This window comes from Protopterus annectens, chromosome 9.part0, assembly GCF_019279795.1.
Source record: "Protopterus annectens isolate FY-2018-M chromosome 9.part0, PAN1.0, whole genome shotgun sequence".
Classification (NCBI taxonomy): Eukaryota; Metazoa; Chordata; order Ceratodontiformes; family Protopteridae; genus Protopterus; species Protopterus annectens.
This window is the reverse complement of record NC_056743.1, coordinates 933,127,007-933,144,540: the sequence shown is the minus strand read 5'-3', so window position 1 is coordinate 933,144,540 and position 17,534 is coordinate 933,127,007. Positions and strand designations below refer to the sequence as shown.

Sequence of the window (17,534 nt, the reverse complement as noted above, 5' to 3'; positions counted from 1 at the left end):
CTGCCCCTCAAAAAACCTCTCCAGTGGCACTACCCTAGACTGGATCTTAGTCTCTCACCCTCATTATTACTCTGACAGCGGTACTCTCCCCGATCCTCTTAGTGACCACTTACCCACCTTTATACACCGACTACCCTTACCCCTTCATCGTACTCATAACTTCATTACCACACGTAACCACAGAAACTTTGGCCCAACAGCTTTTTCTAACTCTCTAAAAGCCATAAATTGGAATAGCCTAAAAACAGTTCCTCTAGAGAATGCAGTTGCCCATTTTAGCACAACCTTCTTACATCTCCTAGACCACCATACTCCCCTAAGAACAAAAAGAATAAAGACCAAAACTGCCCCTTGGCTTATCAAAAATACACTTGCTACAATGCGACACAGAGACAAACTCTGGACTCAATACCAAAAAAATAGGACCCCCCTCATCCATAATGAATATAAAACACTTCAAAATAAAGTAAAAAAGCTCATCATCACTGATCGACAAAACTATTTCTCCTCACTCCAAAACAACAATAAAACAAACCCTCAGAAATTCTGGAAAGGCATCTCCACTCTCCTACATCCCAGTAAACCAGACACCCCCACCCCAGACCCGAATACTTCCGATACAGACTTGGCTACTCAATTTAACTGTTTTTTTATTGACTCTATATCCAAATTAACCTCTTCCTTCTCCAACACTACTACTTTTTCCCATTTACCCACACCCTCATCTACTTACCCTCCACCATCAACCACTAGTGCACTCCTTCTCCCATCCTCTAACTCTACACCCTTCTCCTCCTACTCCACTCTCCCTCCCTCCTCATCACCCCATACCCCTAGATACCCCCTCCTCCCACTCCCCACCTTTCTCTCTAAAACCCATACCCACATCTACCATAAAAAAACTTCTTCTAAATCTGAAGCCTGGTTCAAATGCTCCTGATAATATTCCTCCACAATTCCTGAGCATAGCTGCCGAAGCAATTGCCTACCCCATTAGTATTTTAATAAACCGCTCCATCCAAGAAAGCACAGTGCCCCTAATTTGGAAAAAGGCCTTTATCGTACCCCTGCATAAAGGAGGCAACAATAACAATGTGACTAATTTCCGGCCCATCGCTATCCTGTCTCCCATCTCTAAACTCCTTGAAAAGTGTATCCAATTACAACTACTACCATATCTCATTGATAACCACCTATTAACTTCCACACACCATGGTTTCAGACCAGGCCACAGTACTATGACAGCCCTCCTCTCCTTCTTGGAAACTGTAAACAAAGCCCGAGACTCAGGTCATACTGTTTCTTCCCTTTTTCTTGATCTCTCTAAGGCCTTCAACACTATCTCCCACAACCTTCTTCTATCTAAACTCTCCAAGCTTAACCTATCTCCTTCCTCTCTGAACTGGTTCTCTAGCTACTTATCCAACAGATATCAAGCAGTAAAATGGAAAAAGGCAACCTCCTCATTCCTTAATACCCCAACTGGAGTTCCTCAAGGTTCCATATTGGGTCCCCTCCTCTTTAATATAGTTATTAATGACTTCTGCAACTCTATCCCTTTCTCTAATATCATCCAATATGCAGACGACTCTACCATTATTTGCTCAGCCACTTCTATCCCCACACTTCTAAAGCTAACTCAAGATGCTTTTTCTTCCACTGAACAATGGATGGAAAAGAATCACTTAGCACTCAATACTTCTAAAACCAAATTAATGGTATTTACTCCCTCTAAAGTCACCCCTTTCAACAAAAACACATTTTGTATTACTAGTCATAACAACACAACCCTGGAACTGGTATCAGAGACCAAGCTACTTGGCATCCAAATTGACAATCAGCTTAAATTCAACTCCCACATACAACTAAATATCAAAAAACATCATAAACTAGGCATGCTTTATCGACAAAACCATTATCTTACACCCACCACTAACTCACTCTCTCTACATCTTTTCTCATTCCCTCCCTCCTCTATGGTGCCCCTCTCCTAACTAATCTACAATCCTCTCTGAAAACTCAACTACCTTGTTGCTACAACAAAATCGCCAAGTTCGCCACTAGCCATAAGTCTTCCACTCACCACTGTTCCTCTCTTCACACACTAAAATGGCTAGAGCTACCCAATCAGCTTAACTATACCCAACTCACTCTAGCACACAAGCTCATTCTCAACCCCTCACTCTGTCCCTCCCTTTCCTCTGCATTTAAAATGCACCTACCTGACAGAGTGCTAAGGTCTAACAACCAAAATCTTTTAGAAGTATACAAACCAGCTCGTCCCCCAGGCAAACACATCCTATCCTTTAGTCTAGCACGACTCTGGAACTCCCTACCACCATCCATTCGTACTACCCTTAGCTACTCTATCTTCAAAAAAACTCAATGGGAATACTCCTGCTGCCACCCTACATAACTTACTCTGCAAACTTTCATCTCCTCTTCCCCTCAATAGCATTCTTCCTTTTCATATATTCTTGTAAATTCATTTCTAAATGTATGTAATTCTTATCCATACCTCTCTCTGCAAGTTTACCACACGTATTATCAATCCTGTATATGTCTATTACTTTGTAATGTTACTTTGTTAGTCTGTATCATCTATATGATCCATCATAAGTATACAGAATTTCTAATGTATGCTGAACTTTTTTGTAATTATTTGCTTGAACTTTTTGCATTGTATAACTATCATTAATAACCTACTGTATTGAGATTGTTATGGAGCTTTTCTCCCCAGGACTCCATTGAAAACGGGTTCATTTTGGCCCAATGGACTATCCTGGTAAACCAACTGCAAATAAATAAATAAATAAATAAATAAATATCAGACACACACACACACACACACACACACACACACACACACACACACACACACACACACACACACACACACACACACCACTCCCCAGCAGCATATCAGACACACACACACACACACCACTCCCCAGTAGCATATCAGACACACACACACACCACTCCCCAGCAGCATATCAGACACACACACACACACACACACACACACACACACACACACACACACACACACACACTCCCCAGCAGCATATCAGACACACACACACACACACACACACACACACACACACACACACACACACACACACCACTCCCCAGCAGCATATCAGACACACACACACACACACACACACACACACACACACACACACACACACACACACACACACACACACACACACACACACACACACACACACACACACACACACACACACACACACACACACACACACACACCACTCCCCAGCAGCATATCAGACACACACACACACACACACACACACACACACACACACACACACACACACACACACACACCACTCCCCAGCAGCATATCAGACACACACACACACACACACACACACACACACACACACACACACACACACACACACACACACACACACACACACACACACACACACACCACTCCCCAGCAGCATATCAGACACACACACACACACACACACACACACACACACACACACACACACACACACACACACACACACACACACACACACACACACACACACACACACACACACACACACACACAAAACACTCCCAGCAGCATATCAGACACACACACACACACACACACACACACACACACACACACACACACACCACTCCCCAGCAGCATATCAGACACACACACACACACACACACACACACACACACACACACACACACACACACACACTCCCCAGCAACATACCAGACACACACACACACACACACACACACACACACACACACACACACACACACACACACACCACTCCAGCAGCATATCAGACACACACACACACACACACACACACACACACACACACACACACACACACACACAAAACACTCCCCAGCAGCATATCAGACACACACACACACACACACACACACACACACACACACACACACACACACACACACACACACACACACACACAACACTCCCCAGCAGCATATCAGACACACACACACACACACACACACACACACACACACACACACACACACACACACACACACACACACACACACACACAGCATTCCCCAGCAGCAGCATATATCTGAAATCTCCTTACCTGCACACTCTCATTAAGAGCTGTACAGCAACAGAAGTTTAAAATTTGTGCTTTCGCGCCTAAGTGTGTTTGGGTGTCAGATGCACGAAAGACGCCACCATAGAGTTTTTTGCTGCCACAAGCATTAGACAAGACAAGATGGTCTTGAAAAAGTGGATGGACGCTCCCTCCCCCTCATTCAATGGTTCTGGCATCCTTGGCCTTGCACATGTGGTATAGTGCAGTAAGGCTATGGGATAACATTACTGAAGAGAAACCAGGAATGGCCCAGCAGCAATGCTCTACTTTGGCTGGGCTACAGATTTCACTAGTTTATGTTATGAATGTAGCCTGCATGGAGAGAAGTGCAGGTAAAGGCTACTTTGCTCAATAAATGCAAAGGTGGGGAATGGAGATATAAAGTGATACAATATCAGTGGTAAAAAATTAAAAATCACCGTATAGGACCTTTACAACAGCATGTTTTTTTATTATTTTCTTTTGTGCTTTTAAGGGAAGATTTTCTGGAGGAAGTATGAATCCAGCACGTTCTTTTGGACCAGCTGTAATCATTGGGAGTTGGGATTATCACTGGGTAAGTAAATTATTTATATTATATGAATTATAATTAATGTAAAAAGTACAGGATTATGTACCGGCAAACCAACTCACTCTACTAAGACACTTTAATATACACATGTGAATATTAAAAAAGATATTATGCACTGTTCTCCACTGAAATACTGATATACCTCTCAAGGTTTATGAGAATGTTTCCAGTTGTGAGCCCAGCTTTTTTGAGATATACAGGGAAAGAGGTAGGTGACTGGTTCCATATCTTTGGAACTTGCCCTGCACTGTAATAATTTAGGAAGGGGCATGGCCGGCCTTAGGCATAGGCGAACTAGGCAACCGCCTAGGGTGCCATATCAGCAGGCCTCATAAAGGGCGCAATTTTATTTATTCATTTATTTAAATTTTATTACTTTTCATTCGATCTGTAGCACCACACCAGAACTAGAGAGACAAAATTTGCACTCTACTTGGCTCCCCGTCTCTAAGTCTGTCTTGACAGTACTGTGACATCTGGATTGCGCCCCTCCCCAATCGGTAGCAACAGCATTGTAAAGAATCTGAATCTTGCTAAAAAGCTGTACGTTGATTCTGAAAGGGACAATCCCATACTACTAAATTCGAACGCAGATGAGTTTTATAAGGGGTAGTCAGATAGCATGTATCAGCAACACCCACTGAGTTCCATCATTATCCAGCCCCTCCACCTCCTATCAGCTTAATGTGAATAAGTGTAAGTTTTGTGTAACACATAAGTTTTTATTCCCCTCAAGAACATGGACGATTTTTCATTTTATTCCACCTTCTTCCAAAGATGTCATTTGCAATTTATAACTGCAGTATTTGTCAGTGACAATTTGTACAAAACTACTTCACAATATGGGCATTTCATGATCACTTATCAAGTATACATGGAGATATCAGTTTAGAAATCCTTTTTTCTAGTTTTTTTAAATAGTTCTCATTTATAAATGCCAGTGCAAGTGCATTCATAAATGAGAACATATATGTATACTTGCTATATGATCACAAAATGCCCATTTCATGATCCAGTTTTCTACAAATTATTATGCACAAATGCTGCAATCATAAATTGCAAATTATATCTTGCTAAAAAAAGTTCTTTGGATCCTGATTTTGCTTTCCGTAGTATGCACTTGCTACTTTATTGCGGAATGTCAGTTCCGTGGTTATTGCCGGTTCCGCCATTTTTTTTAAAGTCTTTTTAAAGCGTGTATGTGCGTGTGAGAGTATATGTATTTAAGAGATGGCAGTGGTTGCTATGTGGCTTATTTAAGTAAGTTTGTGCCTGCAGCCCCAGAAATTTGTGCTGCTCATACACATAGTCCTCCACGATGTACACATGTACAGATTGCAGTAGGTATTTCCTGGATCATTTAAATACCTTCTTTGAACCTAGGAGGGTGTGTGTGTGTGTGTAAACCGGAAGAACAACTCAGTCAGGTTACAGTTTTCACTGTTTATATCCTAAAGCTCCTGTGATGGAGGCACATGGAGCATATGCAAATGATCCCTTAAGGACATCAAGTATTTCAGCTACACAGTTTATAATAAAAAAGTTTTACTACTGAGCAGCTTATGTTTGCTCGTTTGCATTAACTTCTGTTTCATTCCCTTTTTCTGTGTTTTATAGTAGGAGTGTAATGGCATTCCTTGTTGAATATTCACTGCTGTGACAGGCAGGGAACAGGCAAAGATTACTGGCATAATTTCTGCAGCGAGACCCTTTGCATGCATTTAGATGGACAACCTGATGTGACTGTTGCTTTCCTATTTAGTTTTTGTAGTAACCCAACACCGTGCATGTTTGGACTGCAGAAGAGCATGCCTCAGTATTTTAGCATTTTGGGGATGACGTGAGATGCATATAGGTAGATTGTGCCCGGTGGCAAATCAGAGCATCCTTTTTTTCACATTAGTTGGTTATATCTCAACCTGTTCACTCGGATCAGGGACAGAGAGCGACACTGTATGAGGTACAAAGACAGAAAAAGTGGGACACCTTTTTTATAGGTATCATTCATTTAGAAAGCTAGTAGAGTAAATGAGTGTGTATTAACATGCATTTTCTGAAAAATGTAAAGTTTCCAATTATGCTTAATGCTGTATTTTATTTACTTAGTGTCTCAGTATTTTGTTATAAATTAAAACATTTTAGTAGGGGTAACAACATTTTGAGGCAAAATCTAGGATGCTAGTTTTGCTGGATGTGAGCTCTGTTTGTACTGGTTGTCTGTCAAGGTGTTTAGGAAGCCACATAGTGAAAATAAGTACATTCTGGAGAATGCGTTTTATAATTTCTTCACAGCTAAAGAAAATCATTTTTTTTGTCTCTGGTAGATTGTATGTAGGAGCATCATGCTTAGTATTTAAAAGTATCTGCCTCACAGCTTCATAGTCCAGAGTTCCTTAATGTCCTCTATTGGTGGACAGTGGAGAATTTGCATGTTGTATATAGTCACATTGCATTGTTTTTTCCAGTGTACACCAGTTTCCTCCCATCCCCTAGAGTATGGGATGATTGGCAACATACTAAATTGTCCTCACTGAAGTGCATTTTCCCTTGCCCTTTTGGCATGAGTTTTGGTTAATGAGTCCAAAAAAGACCAAATTCACAACGATATTTACTTGTAACATGCAGGAGTAACTTGTTTTGTGCATTTTACTCTTGGAATATGAACAAGGGGTCCACCTGCTTACAGTAACTAACCAAAATTGTTTAATTGCACTGTATCAGCACTCCATCCTTAAGCATAAACTTCATCCCCAGTGAAATAATTGATATGACTGTAGGATACTGGAATGAGACTGGAGTGAATGGTTTTATCTGGTAATTACCCAGAGCTGTGATGAACAGGCGCTATTCTTTTTTACATGGACCAAGTTTCTTTGTACTTTTCAAAATGAATTCAGTACATGCGGTAGTTAAGTTAAAAATGCTTTATTATTTACAGATGTCAACAATATCCGAATACTGTCTCCAGTAACAGTGCTGATAAGCTATAACAGTCATTAGAAATTTTTTATTATACAACGACCCCCCATTAATATTCCAAAATGTGCAGGCTGATTGGTCAGCGTGCACTTTGTAAATCAGAGTTATAGTAATGGAAAAAGGTCGTCCAGACTTTTTCCTTCAGTATAACTCTTTTTTTTACAGCTGTCTCGCTATGTTAAATGAGTTTGTTTTTTAGAGTTAGTACGGTGGATTGAGATTGAGAGATACCCCTCAGAGATTATGTGTGGAGGTTTTGGTGAAGAGTTTGAGTGAGAGACAGGAAGATGTATCTTGAGAAAGGTCTTTGTGAATTTGTGATCCTAGAAAGAGACTGGCTTTCAAGTGTTGGAGCTCTATTTATCCTCTAGCAGAGTGGCTATGTCCTCTGAGTCCAGATGTGTGATTATCAATTTGTTCTGCACAGTGCTGGGCACTGTTTCTAAGGTTTCTAACATAAAGAAGCCATTCTGGTTGTCCTTAGTTTGGGTGGCAGTTTTACCTTATATCTGGATTTGGATAATTTGAGCAGGGTCTGGAGTCTCCTGTTAAGTTTAGCAAGATTGTTTTTTGCATCTTGAGAGTTGCATTTTATTTTTACGTGCAATTATTTTTTTTTTCTTTTTCTTTTATTACAGAGCCTGTTTATATTTGGGTTCCACCACATTTGATTTGGTTTGATTTTGAATTTATTTTATTTACTTTAGAGGAGGACAGATGCATCTGTGCAGTTATTTACGTGTATAGAATTTGGCAGACAGGATTCTTCATAAGTACTGGGGTCATTGAGTTGGAAAGTGACGTTGAATTTAGCCAGTGATCACCCACTTTCATCAGATTAGTCTTGGCATAATCTCTGAATACCAAGGTATTGGAGGATTATTCTGGCTGCAACATTAAGGTGAATGTGATTGGTGTGGGGTCTGATTTGACCATGGAGGGTGTTACAATTGACAGAGAGGAGAGCTATTCCATTTTAGTGAGGACCAAGTTCAAGATTATACCGTCCCTGGTTGGGGTGTGGACTTACTGGTCCAAAGAGTTTGTACTGAAGTCCACATGTTTTTGGGAGTACATTTTAGAGGATGTATATGTCTCCCAGTTAATGGAGGGTTAATTGGAAGTCCCCCTAAGAGAATGGTGTTTGGCTTAATGCTTAGGGACTTCATACTCTTTAGGTAGCTGCTGTGTGCTGGGGGGACACAGAGTGAATCCTCTAGTTAGGTTGGCATTGAAAATCTGCAATGGTGTAGTTCTCTCAATGGTCTTAAACCAGGGCTCTGTAAAGATGTTTATATCAATGTTGTCCAGGGTAAGGAGTGCTTGCAGTGACTGGAGTTTTCTTTAAAGGCTCCTAGCATTGAGCAGCAGTACAGTTATATCTGGATTCTGTTTTGTTATGTTTGAGGATTTTGAGGACTGACATTGCCTTAAAAAAACACTATGAGGTGGACAACATTTTAGTCAATGTATTTAATCCTTGGGGCATAGGTGCAGACTGTCCCTGGCAAAGCGGTTAGGACTGTCTAACCATAAAAAAAAAAAATATATATATATATATATATATGTGTGTGTGTGTGTGTGTGTGTGTGTGTGTGTGTGTGTGTATATGTATGTATGTACATAGGCAGTAGTAAACATTCCCTTAAACTATCCCCCCATATAACTTTTTAGCACCTCCTAACAAACATACCCCCTTCAATTAAGGCATGCATGTTACCAGGTTACCAGACGATACAATTGGCTTGGGTCACGTGGGCTAGACATATAAAGGCCCTGTTGATCGTTAGCATAGTATATACCTATGAACCTATAAGGGTATGGAGGACTGTATGTTATCTGTTAACCTCTTTGTAGATATGTTAGTAAACATGCATACATCTACATATGTTTATGTATGCATGCATGTATGCATATACTTTGGCTAGCTTTAGGGATTCCATATCAAACATACAGTTATAGAAAATTCCATTTCAGGGGAACTTTAGTTTTCTGTACCTTGTTTACCAGTGGAAATTTTAATCCAGTCATTGATACATGCATGAATACAGACCAAATAAATCTGCTTAGGCAGAGCTGTGGTAAGGAAGTTTGGTGTCTTGGCTGATATGGCCATTTTATGCCTGCTGGTCATGTCCCAACCAATGCCAGCCCCCATACCAACACTCTTTCAGTCCAGTGCCGGTCCAGCCTACCATCTTAGTATTATGTTGAAATTTTACAAGTACATTCTTTTTCTTAGTGTTTAACTTTGTGTCTGTTAACATTCAAACTTTCCCTATTGCTCTTAAGTGTGTTTGTTCTTCCTCTGCTGGATATCCCCAGCACAAAGGCAAAAGCCAACCAATGGAGCCATCATTTAAATATTGATGGGGGTAGTTTGTGCCATTACCTGCATCTTGGCACTGAAAATTCCACCTTCACTTCCAATTTAACTACATAACAATGTTTTTATTCTTCCTATAACATGATAAACTGTTTACTTATTTTCATACATTAAAATGATTGAAGGAAATAACTTGGAGTGGCTTTCATGGGGATTGACCTACCCGGGGGTGTGGCTCAAATAGGAATGTTTCTGGAGTTTTGGTGTGGGTAGAGCTTAAGGGGTGCCAAAGCACTGCTTTGCCTAGGGTGCCTTTTCAGCTAAGGCCTGCTCTGGGAAGGGGTCAAGGCTATCTTGGATCAAATATGGCCTCACATCTCTCATAGTCTAAATTGCTTTCTGGTAGTGTACTTCCTGGTCTAAGCCAGAGGTAGTGTTATTAGAGACCCCGAGGGTGGTAGCTATAAAGTATATCATTATGAGGTGGAAGATCAGATCCTGAAAATCCCTTCAATGGTTTCGGACCAGATGCATTAATGCAAGATTTATATTTATTTATTATTTATTTATTTTATTTTACATTTGTTAACCGGGGGTGTCTGCCTGAGCCAAAAAGGCCCTTTTTCAGCAGAGGCCCCGGGAGAAAAGCTCCACAAAGAAAAATTACAGACACATTTAGTTATTTAGACATGATCAGTATACACACAAATTACAAGAGACATGTTTTTACAGTGGTATGCAGTACATCAATAGTTACAGTGGAGAGAACAAACAAAAAAATATTAATTTTAAAAATAAAGGTAATTAATAGATTTGTGGTGTACAGCTGAAATTTGGAACATATGCAGAATACGTACATAGTACCCAGGTACAGTACATACATTGTAGATTAGCCAGTGTTTGTGAGTAAGATTGAAAACTATTATCAAGTACTCTAGATTTAGTATGTATACATTATCTGCTTTCACTAGCCTGGGGAGCAATCATGGCACTGCCAACTTTGCTTGAGATGTTGCCTGATGAGGTCTTTAAAGGAGGCTTTGGATGATGTGTTTTGAATGCTAGTAGGGACAGAGTTCCATTTTTTAGCCACTGAACTACTATATAGTGAATCTCAAAAGCTATTGTAGCTGTTGGTGACTTCTAGTAGTAGTTTGCTTGATGATCTAAGAGGTCTTTTGGCTGAGTGATGTACTAGGTTTTTGAGGGCAGGACACTTATTGGGGCTGTAATATATAGAATAACAGTGGCAGAGCTGATTGTAGGTTAGGAGGTTGGGCAGTTCAAGCCAGTGGAGCTGTCTCAAAGCAGTACAGTGATGAGTTCTATATGAGCAATTTGCAGCAAAGTGGGCAATTCTGTTATAGCAGGCTTCCATTTTGCTAAGTTCAGTTTTGTTGAGACTAGTCAGAATGGAAGATGCACAGAGTTGGGTGGATAGAAGCTGGGAGCGAGCAATGGCTGATCTTGTGTTGTTGGTAAGAAATGGTTTGATACAGTAGAGTGATCCCAGTTTGACATGTACTTTTTTAATAGTTAAGTTGAGATGACTATCAAATTTTAGGTGGGACTCAATGGTTATTCCCAATAGCTTAGCCTGTGCCACTGGAGCAATTGGAGTAGCATTTGTGGGGTAGATAGTGAATTGACTGTTGGTGTTTTTATTAGAACTGGTTATAATCATGAGCTGAGTTTTCTTTGGCTTGAGGATAAGTTGGGCTTTGTTAAGGTAGTTTTCAACGTCAGAGAATGCTAGTTGAGTTATTTGCAGGAGGGTGGGAATGTTTTGTGCAGCACAGATTAAGGTAGTGTCATCTGCATACTGAATGATAGATGCATGCTGTGTGGAGGTATGGAGGTCATTTGTGAAGACTGAATAGTAGTGGTCCTAAGACAGAACCCTGTGGGACTCCTATAGTTATGGGCAGCTGAGGAGAGAGAGAATTTTCCCATTTCACAGCTTGGTATCTGTCAGTTAAGTAGCTTTGGAACCAGGTAAGAGTGGAATTTTGATAGGTGATACTAGTTTAATTTGTTTAGCAGGATTTGGTGTGAGACTGTGTCAAATGCTTTGGATATATCCAAAAAAGAGTTGACACCTGCAGGCCTTCATTTTTGAGATGGTTTACTGTGTTTGTGAAGCAGAGGAGGGCTGTAGTGGTACTATGGCCAGGTCTGAAACCATGCTGAGTAGGTAACAGGATGTTGCTGTCTAGGAGATAGCTTAGCATCTGGGTATGGATGCATTTTTCTAGGATTCTGGCCAGGGGGGGAGAGTAAAGCAATGGGTCTGTAGTTATTAAGTTCAGTGGAGGTCCCACCTTTGTGTATGGGTGTATTTTCCAGAGTTTGGGCACATAACTTTCAACAATTGATCTATTTATGAGAGTGGAGACTGGGATAGCAATAGCATCTGCTGTGAGTTTCAAGAAACAACTGGGGAGTAGGTCGGCTGCTGTTGAGGTTTTTAGTTTGGAGAGCAAGCTTTTGATTGAAGTGGTGGAAACTGTTTTGAGGGTAAAGCTAGTATTAGAGTTATTTGTGTTGGGGGGGATAGTGAGGAAGGAACTGTCCTGTGATACTAAGGATAGAATTGAGTTCACAAAGTGGGAGGTGAATTGTGTTTCGATGGGAACTTCAGTGTCAGAGGTGGTTGGTTTGGGGGTAGCCTTTTGGGTGGATTGTAGTAGCTGGTTTACATTTTTCCAAAATGTTTAAGGTTGTGTTGGTATTTAGTTTGTAATGTTGTGTAGTAGGATTTTTTGTCCACCCTAATGCATTTTTTTGCATGGTTGCGCAGTTCTTGGTATTTAGTTTTGTGTTTCTTTGTTTTTTTTATAGTAAAGCCAGGCAGTGTCTCTGGACTTGAGGATTTGTTTGGTTTCTTTACTGAGCCAGGGGTTTGTAGAGGTTCTAACCTTGATTTTGTGCAATGGACCGACAGTGTCTTGGTGTTGTAGAAATATTTTGTTGAAATATGCTACAGCCTGGTCAAGTGGGAGGGTTTTTAGGGGGGTCCAGTCACAGTTACAGAGTAAAGTGTTGAGGACCTCAGGAAAGAATTTTTTTTTGTGTTTCTAGTGGATATATAGTTAGTGGTTTTGCATATGGTTGTTCTACTATGTATAATGTATATTATGTTGTGGTCACTTAAGGTGTCTGGGAGACTGCCTGTGTGAGGGTACAGTATGGGGTTGTTAGGACCCAGACAAGGATGGATTCCCTTTTAGATTTTTTATCACATCTAGTTGGAATTTGGACTAGCTGCTGGTAGCCATGGAGATTTATTAGATTACTTGGTGGTTCTGATATACAGGTGAACCAATCTAGGCTGAAGTCCCCCAGAATAAGGGTTTCTTGTGAGTATGTGGAAGAACATCAGGATAAGAAGTCTTCAAGGCTAGCAGGTGTATTACCATGTGGAATATAGATCACAATTGTGGTGATGACCTTTTTAGGGTGAAGTCGAAGTTGTGAGATAAGTATGTCCCAATTATTGGGGGAGGGGTAGGAGTTTGGTAATTGATGGACAGTTAAGTTGGACTTGTACAGTAAGGCAGTTCCACCCCCATTACGAAGTGGTCTGTCTTGTCTAATGATATTGTAGCCGGTAGGGAGACCTTCTGAGTTAGCTATGTTTTTATTTAGCCAGGTTTCTGTTAAAGCAACTATGTCTGGGGAGTAGCGTGCTATTGTGGCCTGGAGTTCAGGTATTTTATTTTTGATACTTCTAATATTAATATGTAGCATTAAAAGATGGTTGGTTTTGCTGCTGTTGCTAATTTGCCCAGGGATGAAGAAAGTGGAGGTGTTATGTTCTGACATTTGTGTTGGAGCAGTTTGTGTTGGACAGGATGGATTTGGGCCTGGGTCGGGGTGGATATCCTCACTTATGGTGAGCCTGAAGTTAAAATGGTTATATAGATGTTGGAGTTTGGTGAGGAGTGTGAGAAAGTATTGTATTTTTTGGAATAGGAATGAGAGCATATGTGTTTAGTTCTGAATTGGTCCATTATGTACTTCTTGAATAATTGTGGGCAGATATTATTATAATGTGTGGTGTCTGTATATGAGAGTGCATAATGTAGTGTTGTGCTACTAAGTTTAGGGATATTGCTAGAGTGATAACTTGTGGTGTAAAGAATTACAAGAAGACAGTCTAGACTTAGTTGTGTGATACTCATGGTTATAAAGTTTAAGTTGGTTCTAGGTGGGGGGGGTTCTGAATAGGAATTATAGGGTTGCACTATATGTGGATGGAGAAGGAGTGTGGGTGATGCAAAAAAATGCCTAGTGGGAATGAAAGTGATTGGGAGTATTTTGTGTAGACCAAGTTGGTGTGGTATAATGTGATATGACTTGAGGAGCTGTGATTGGTGGAGATGATGTGAGGGTGAGCTGTGAGTGTGGCTGTGATTATTATAAATGTATAGGTAGTGGGGGCGGGAGGAAATAGGGGGCAAGGCAGGGCAGCGGAGAGAGCCCGAGCGTTAACAAGGGTGAACGGAGTGGGGCAGAGCCCACCAAGACAAGAGAAAAAAGTAGGTATTACTTTACAAATCTGAACACTTTAAACAAATTCCTGAGGTCTAAAGGCTTACCAGCAAGCAGAATGTAATTGCTGAAGAACACGTGTCCTGGTGGGAGACTAGAAATTTAAAGATGGCTCCATATTCAGCATGATTCTAACATAGACTTAGTATTGCGGGTGGGAGATAGCACAAGGGGTGTAAACCAAGTGGAATGCAAAGAAACCAGGGAGGCAATCAGTGGAAATCAGTGAAGGCCTCAGAGGGGGTAAGTAATAATTCAAACTACCTGTAAAGTGAAGGAGAGAAGAGACAGCAAAGTTTATTAAGGTTGAGAGTGTGTCTTCACATTGACTTGCTGATTAGTAACCAGTTTGTGCACAGTTAGAGTAGGGAGATACATTAGCAATGAAAGGGAATGTACAGAGATGCAAATAAACAAGTGGGCCTCCAAGTGATACAAACTAAGGCAGAAAGCATTGAGAGGGCTGCTTGATAGTTAATTTAGTCACAGGGATGTGAGTTAAATGTATACTGTCTATTGGACAGTTAGGATTACTGTACTAGCGGGGGGGGAGACAAGGCTACAACAGTCAGTTTTATTAGCAAGCTGAGAACAACTAAGAAATACTGCTAATGTAATAGCTTCACTCTCATAAAACATACAAGTAGAATGCCTGGGTGGACTGCCCCTGCTCTTGAGGCTTAAAATGTATAGCCTTGTTTAGTTTGCAGTACTGATTCCTTCTTATACTGTATGGGTGGAGTGGTAGCCGCAGACTGCAGATTTGCTTGAGTGTGCTCAGCAAGCAGAATATAATTGCTGAAGAGCACTTGTGTCCTGGTGGGAGACTAGAAATTTAAAGGATAAATATATTTAAATATAAGCAAGAAATGCAAGTTAGGGATCAAAAAATAAGGAGAAAGTGCAACAAGGATCATATATATATATATATATATATATATATATATATATATATATATATATATATATATATCAGCATTTAGCCTATGACTGTACAATGTTTTGCAACAAAATAATTACGCTCTTTGGAAGCACGGCATGCAGTACATGATATGAACACCAAATGTTACCCTGTTGAGGAACAAATTCATCTGCTGTTTTTGTTAAAAATATCCTTTAAAAATACTCCCTTCCAGCTTTCCCCAGTAATGTGCCAATGAAGGCAAAACGCAAACTTTAACTTCAACGACATCCACCTAGGGAAAGCATGAGGTGTGTCCATTGACTTCAGTGGGTGCATTGCCATGCATGGGCAGAGATACATCTGTTGTGTTATCCTTTCACAGATGTCATTGAGAGATATAGTTAGTTTACAAACAAAACATACCCAAAAGGGTAAAAACAATAAAAATAAAAAATAAAACGGTTGAGAAATCCACTTCTCAATTTATTCAAAGTGCTCTTAAAAAACTAATCGCTTTCTCCATAAACAAATGGCTTCTTCAGAGTTAATAAGAGCCATAAACCATTCATACATTTATACAAATAGAACCAGCTCATTCAACCAATCACTTCTCCCTGCTCGTAAATAGTTAATTAATTAATTAGATTAATTAAATTATATATTCCTAACTGGGCTCCTTATTTAAAAATGTGTATACCTACATACAATACAAATAGTTTATATGTGCAAATATATTTATAAATATTATATTGAATTACACTCCTAAAAATGGCACAATATTTATTTATCCAAAAACACTGACTATTTATTTATTTATTTTATTTTACATTTGTTGACCGGGAATGTCTGACTGAGCCAAAGCCCTTTTTCAGCAGAGACCCGTGGAGAAAAGCTCCAGTAAATAGATATAACATTTTGTCATTATTAACAGGTATTATACAGGTGGAATAATAAGGCAATCAGCTAGCAATTATAGATATATAATTCAAAGGGATGTAATCCAAAAATATATACACACATATTGTGTTGTTATAAAACAATAAAACATCAAAACATTAATAATATATGTATTGATAATACAGCATACACTAAACTTCATTTGCCCTTTGTTTCAACACTGGCATCATAGATATATTGTCATTCAAGCCAGGTGAACAAGTTGCATTTAAAATAATTTGCCATTTATATTCCAGTTTTTCTACTCTAAGTTTGTCATCACCCCCTTTCATTTGGAAACACTCTGTCAACCACAAAGAAGATAAACTTCTTGTAGTTGAAACAGGTGGTACTGTGCATATATAGGACATTGTGTACATCTATGTTCTTAATAGCCCTAAGATGCTCTGCTATTCTGTCTTTTAATCTGCGTATCGTTTTTCTGGGTCTATATTATATCATCGAATGCTTAAAAAAGCTTAAAAAACACCATTACACTTGGCCACATGAGGTCACTCAAAGAGGGTTTTGAAACAAATGTCCTTGTTATATACTATTACTAGTTTTCCCCCCACCTTTCTAAGATACTCCTGGTCATCTCCAAAAAGACTCCAGTTTATACATATAATTGTTAGAATATTGTCAAAGTGCAGGTTATATGATATCATGGATTACCATAAGGGCCAACCTCACACATTGCCCCTTCACTAGTGACTTTTTTTGGTGGAGAGGGTGTTGACTATTAAAATGTAAAAGGGAGTTGGAATTGATGGGTTTTCTGTACAATGTAGACTCAATTTTTTTCAGTGTTCTGTCCTTGCCAATAGCTGACCAGGAGTATTTCAGTAAGGTGGGGGAAAAACAGTAATAGTATATAAAAAGGACATTTGTTTCAAAACCCTCCTTGAATGACCCCATGTGGCCAAGTGTAATGGTGAAGGGTGACCACTGTTCACAGTACAGATATATTTTGGAAGCATCTTGCCTTTTCATTGAAGGCCTTGGTGTAATCAAACCTAACCACAAGTTTTATTGTGACAACAAAAGGATTATATATGTTGCTAAGTGCCAAATGTGTGAGTGTTTTATACTGGAAAAACTAAAAGGGCACC

The 17,534-nt window shown here is 39.8% G+C and overlaps 1 protein-coding gene across 1 annotated transcript in view; it reads left to right on the top strand.

The window, feature by feature from the left end:
* Window positions 1-17,534, top strand: part of LOC122811677 (aquaporin-4-like) — a 99,495-nt gene that overhangs the window by 60,915 nt on the left and 21,046 nt on the right. Inside the window, exon 4 of the mRNA XM_044083676.1 lies at window positions 4,628-4,708. Within this exon, the coding sequence (XP_043939611.1) occupies window positions 4,628-4,708 (81 nt within the window). The remainder of the gene's footprint in view (window positions 1-4,627; window positions 4,709-17,534) is intronic.